Genomic DNA, 6,000 nt, shown 5'->3' with positions numbered 1-6,000 from the left:
ACTCACACACAGTCACACTCCCTCACCTGGGACCATGCAGACACATCATGGGGAGGACATGTAAATTCCATAGACAGTGGCCCTGGCTGGAAATCTACTTTCTTTTCTCATCAACGTTACAATGAAACATTGAACAATACGATGTCGTTTGAGGACTTGCTATACCACATTTTATGCACAGAGAACCTGAGTTGAGAGTTTAAGTCACTTGTTCACTAGGTTATGAATTCCCAAAGGGCAAAAAACCTTGTCCATTTTGCTCATTGAGTCCAGAAGGACCATTTGAGTGCCTGGCATATAGTAGGCATTCAATAAATGCATTTTGGTTGATTAGATGGATAGATGGATTGATGATGGATAGCCAAAGGAAGGAAGAAAAGAAGGAAAAAAGGGAGGGAGGGAGGAAGGAAGGTAAAGAGGGAGGAAGAACGGGGACGTACTGCCGACCAGTTCCTGGACGTGACTGGGACATCCTCGCAGGCAAGGCTGGTGTCCCAGCTGATGTGTGTCCCCATGCCTCTCTGCAGGTGCCACCATGCATGTGAAGAAGTACCTGCTGAAGGGCCTGCATCGGCTGCAGAAGGGCCCCGGCTACACGTACAAGGAGCTGCTGGTGTGGTACTGCGACAACACCAACACCCACGGCCCCAAGCGCATCATCTGTGAGGGGCCCAAGAAGAAAGCCATGTGGTTCCTGCTCACCCTGCTCTTCGCCTCCCTCGTCTGCTGGCAGTGGGGCATTTTCATCAGGACCTACTTGAGCTGGGAGGTCAGCGTCTCCCTCTCCGTAGGCTTCAAGACCATGGACTTCCCCGCCGTCACCATCTGCAATGCTAGCCCCTTCAAGTAGGTGGCCCCGGAGCGCACAGCTGGCCTCAGCAGACGGGCAGTTCTCTTCCTCTCTTTTCTTCCCTTCTACCTTTCCTTTCCTTCCTTTCCTTCTTTCTCCTTTCTCTCCTTCTCTTTCTTTCTCCCCTTTCTTCCTTCCTTTCTCTCTTTATTACTTTTCCTTCCTTCCTTTTTCTTCCCTTTCTTCTTTTTTCTTTTCTTTCTTTCCTTCCTTCTTTCTCTTTCTCCTCCTCTCTGTCTTTCCATTTGCTTTCATCTTTTTGCAGCAACTAAGATTCAAACTTCATAAACTTTTGGCCAGGTGCAGTGGCCTGTAATAACAGCACTTTGAGAGGCAAAGACAAAAGGATCCCTTGAGGTCAGGAGTTGGAGAACAGCCTGGGCAACATAGCAAGATCCCACTTCTAAAAAAATAATAATTTTTTTTTAATTAGCCAGACGTGGGGGCACATGTCTGTGGTCTGAGCTGCTTAGGAAGCAGAGGTGGGAGAACTGCTTGAGCCCAGGAGCTCGAGGCTGCAGTGGGCTGAGATGGCGCCACTTGAGTTTCAAGTCAAGGCTAAGAAAAAATAATTAATTAAAAATAAAAACAAGAAGATGCCACTGCACTCCAGCCTGGGTAACAGATCCTGTCTCTTAAAAATAAAAAAATCATAAGTGTCCTAGGCTTAGAGAGAACCTTGGGCACCCTCTGTGCCTATTTATTGATTCCACGCGTGTCTCAGGCAGGCTGGTGCCTATTTATCGATTCCACGCGTGTTTATGGAACACCTACTATGTGCCAGGCACTGTTCTAGGCAACACAAATACAACAGTGAACAAAACACAGTCCCTGTCCTCTTCACAGCCTGCCAGAGAAAACAGGCCCCACAAAGTTGTCCCCACAAATATCAAATTCATTATCATTATGATGATAAAAAATAAAACAACTCGGCCAGGCACCGTGGCTCATACCTGTAATCCCAGCACTTTGAGAGGCTGAGGTGGACAGATCACTTGAGTTCAGGAGTTTGAGACCAGTTTGGCCAACATAGTGAAACCTCATCTCTACTAAAAATACAGGCGATGCCTATAATCTCAGCTACTTAGGAGGCTGAGGCACAAGAATTTCTTGACCCTGAGAGGCAGAAGTTGTAGTGAGCTGAGATTGCATCACTGCACTCCAGCCTGGGCAACAGAACAAGACCCTGTCTCAAAAATTAAAAAATAAATAAATAAAACAACTCTTCAACAAATGCTTACGATATGCCAGGCACTGTGTTCAGTGTTCTTTGGGTAACTGTTGTCATTCTAATCCACACAACCACCCTAGGATTGGGAACTCCTAGGTTGACAGGTGAGGAGTTTACAGTTCACAAGTGAGGAGATGGAGGTTCAGAGAAGTAAGTGAGCTTGCCTGGAGACACACAGTGGACGACTGTGGGATTTGAACCCAGGCCTGACGTGATCCCAGAGCTGCTACTTTTTAAGTAGCTCTTCCAGGTTGCCTGTTCTCCATTCTCCACTTGATACCAAGGCCTGTGAAGGGGACACATGAGGAGACCCAACCTAGTCAGGGTTGTGGAGAGACAGGGAGTCAGTCCAAAAACAAAAAATAAAAAAAAGTGTCCTAAGGAATGAGTAGAAGTTGGCCAGGTAGAGTGAAGAGAGTGCCCCCAGTGGTGGACACAGCAGGTGCAGCTGGTGAGAAGCTTGGTGCATTCAAGGAACTGAAAGAAGGGCTGAGTCACAGAAAACATTTTTATCCAAAAGAGAGTCCTGACCGGGCACAGTGGCTCACGCCTGTAATCCCAGCATTTTGAGAGGCCAAGGTGGGTGGATTACTTGAGGTCAGGAGTTCGAGACCAGCCCACCCAACATGGTGAAACCCCATCTCTACTAAAAATACAAAAATTAGCCGGGTGTGCTGGCACATGCCTGTAATCCCAGCTACTCAGGAGGCTGAGGCAGGAAAATCACTTGAACTTGGGAGGTGGAGGTTGCAGTGAGCCGAGATCTCGCCACTGCACTCCAGCCTAGTTGACAGAGGAAGACCTTGTCTCAATTTAAGAAAAAAAGAAAGAAAGAAAGAAAGAGAAAGTCCTGACTGGGCACGGGCACAGTGGCTCAGGCTTGAAATCAGAACATGTTGGGAGGCCGAGGCTTAAGGATCACTTGAAGCCAGGAGTTCAAGGTCTGCATGGCCAACATGGTGAGATAGCATCTCTGTTTTCAAAAGTCCTGGAAGGGAATTCTCACACAGTGATTACTTTCCCACTTATCAGAAAGTCCCTTCTTTCTATTAATAGGGTTCTTCCTGCCTTGGTGGGTTCTTAGAGCTGCTCAAGAGAACCTTTAATAATAATAGGAATGACAGCACTCCATCTGGGCACTGATCCATGCACTTTATAAGCAGCACCTCACTGAATCTTCCCAACGATTCTCTGGGGTACTTATTTTTATCCCCCTGTTTTGTAGATGAGAGAACAGAGCCTCAGGGAGGTTAAGTTGCCCAAGATATTAAGTGGCATGCCAGGATTCAAACCTGGAGCCCATACAGTGCCCCATCAAGCTTCCCAGAAGCTGTAGACATCTAGGCTGTAATAACACCACCACCTGCACAGATGCCACCCTTCCCGATCCTCCTGTTCCTGTGTACACAGATTTAATGGTCAGGGAACTGGCATCAAAGGCCAATGTTAGCTCCGGCTGCTGTACACCTTTGTACCAGGACCTTGGCCTCTGTCCAGCATTTAATGCTCCTGCAGGAAGTTCTCCAGCCAGAGTTGGCACTTGTGGCCTCAATTACCGCACTTTGAGGCAGGGTCTTGGGTAAATTGGACATGAAGTGACTCGGGTGCAGGGCCCGGGCCCCCACGGGGCCTGGCAGAGATACTTCTTGATAGATCCATCTCTCACTGGCCACCACGTCCAACATGGGAGCGCCACAAGGCTGAGGGAAGACATTGGAGCCAGCCTCACAGTCCCATCCATTTTCCTTCTCCTGAAACTGGCTCCTGTTCCCAAAGTTGCTCCCTCCTGGGATGGAGATCTCAGAACCCCCATAAACATACCCACTGGAGCCCACCAAACCCAGATTCTAAGCTCACCTCTGCCCTTTATCAGTGGAATGAGCTTGCAAAATCACACCAATTCCTGGAGCCTCAGTTTCCTGATCTACATATGGGGACGGTAACAGACTTGTGGCAAACAGTAAATAAGACCTGGAAAGCACCTAGCACCTGGCACATGGTAAGCTATCAATAACCATGAGCCATTACAATTCTTCCTCACTCGAATGTGAATTTCATGAGGAAAGAGACCAGATCCCTCTTGTTTGCTACTGTATCGTCTGTGCCTTGCACAGTGCCTGGTACATAGTAGGTGCTCATTAAAATTTGGTGAATGAATGAGTGCATGGGTGGTGGAAGGACGGATGCGTGGGTGGGTGGATGGAGAGGTGGGTGCTTAGGTGGGGTGTTCCTCTTATACATAGTGGCAGCCATGCTGGAGTAACAGTGTGATACAGTTTGGCTCAGTGTCACCACCCAAATATCATATTGAATTGTAACCACCATGTGTCCAGGGAGGGACCTGGTGTGGGTGATTAGATCATAGGGGCGGCTTCCCCCATGCTGTTTTCGTGATAGTGAAACATCAGATCTCACAAGATCTGATGGTTTTAAAGTGGCAGTCTCCCCTGTGTTCTCTCTCTCTCTCTCTCTCCTGCCACCATGTAAGACATGCCTTGCTTCCCCCTTCACCTTCCACCATGATTGTAAGTTTCCTGAGACCTCTCTCCAGCCATGCAGAACTGTGAGTCAATTATACCTCTTCTGTTTATAAATCACCCAGTCTCAGGTAGTATCTTTATAGCAGTGTGAAAACAGACTACTACGGAGTGGGTCCCAGATTTCAGTTGCTCTGCTTTACAGATATTCATTCCTCCCCGCTAACCAGCCCTCTCCCCATCCAGGTATTCCAAAATCAAGCATTTGCTGAAGGACCTTGATGAGCTGATGGAAGCTGTCCTGGAGAGGATCCTGGCTCCTGAGCTAAGCCATGCCAGTGCCACCAGGAACCTGAACTTCTCCATCTGGAACCACACACCCCTGGTCCTTATTGATGAACGGAACCCCCACCACCCCATGGTCCTCGATCTCTTTGGAGACAACCACAATGGCTTAACAAGCAGCTCAGCATCAGAAAAGATCTGTAATGCCCAGGGGTGCAAAATGGCCATGAGACTAGTAAGTAGTCCCTGGGCACATATCAAGCAATGGGCCCCACTCAGTGAGGCTGATGGGTATTTCTTTTCCGTAGTAATTTGAGTCTCGCTGGGGAAAGACAAGATGAAAGCCAGAGCCTGTTTTGCTTGTTTGCAGAGATTTTAAAAAAATAGAAATTGTTGGCATGTTAGTCAAGACTCTTTTGGTATAAGTGATCCAGCTCACACTAGCTTAAGCAAAACAGGCGATTCATTGGCTCACATAACTAAGAAGTCCAGAGGTATAATGCCTTCAGGCAAGGCTGGATCCAGGTATTCTAATGAGGTCATCAGGAATCTTTCTCCATCTTGGTTCAACTTTTCTGTCAGGCGACTTCACTCTCAGGCAAGATCTCTCCATGTGGAGGGTCCCTTCAGTGCCCTTGCTTAGCAGTGGTCCCAGAAAAAGAGCTCTTTCCCTATAGTCCCAGCAAAGGTCCTAAGAAGACTCTTTAGGTCACATGCTCACCCCTAAACCAATCACTGTGGGCTACAGCAGGGGCTCTCATGATTGGCCAGTCCTGGGCCATGTGCCCTGGAATTGGGAGTGATGTCAGCCTCTGTGAGACCACATGGACTGAGCAAGGGGGAAGGTGGTTCCCTGAGGGAGGAATCAAGTCTTGTTATCAAAAGATAGGGGCATAAATATTGGGCAGGTGAAAAGCCACAGCTGTGCAGTACAGTCACATGCCAAGAAACAACTGCCCTGCACTGGGAGGCTGGTATGCCATTAGTTCTTAAGCCTAGAAGTGGGGAGAAGGTCCCCTGCCCGTGTCTCAGGATCTCCTGGGAGCTCTGTCACAATACACATCCCTAGGCCCCACTCCTGGAGAATCTGAGTGAGCAGTTCTGGGCCCAGGCCCAGGAATCTGTATTGACAACAGGCTCCCTGGTGATTCTGATAA

The 6,000-nt window shown here is 48.3% G+C and overlaps 1 protein-coding gene across 1 annotated transcript in view; it reads left to right on the top strand.

The window, feature by feature from the left end:
- The first annotated feature begins 527 nt into the window (after positions 1-527).
- The window catches only part of LOC100437410 (sodium channel epithelial 1 subunit beta), a 34,284-nt gene continuing 28,811 nt past the window's right edge, over positions 528-6,000 (top strand). Inside the window, exons 1-2 of the mRNA XM_024233622.3 lie at positions 528-846; positions 4,805-5,078. Coding sequence (XP_024089390.1) covers positions 536-846; positions 4,805-5,078 — 585 coding nt within the window. The 5' untranslated portion in view covers positions 528-535. The remainder of the gene's footprint in view (positions 847-4,804; positions 5,079-6,000) is intronic.

The sequence above is a fragment of the Pongo abelii genome, chromosome 18 (genome assembly GCF_028885655.2).
Source record: "Pongo abelii isolate AG06213 chromosome 18, NHGRI_mPonAbe1-v2.0_pri, whole genome shotgun sequence".
Classification (NCBI taxonomy): domain Eukaryota; kingdom Metazoa; phylum Chordata; class Mammalia; order Primates; family Hominidae; genus Pongo; species Pongo abelii.
This window is presented reverse-complemented; position numbering and strand designations above follow the sequence as displayed.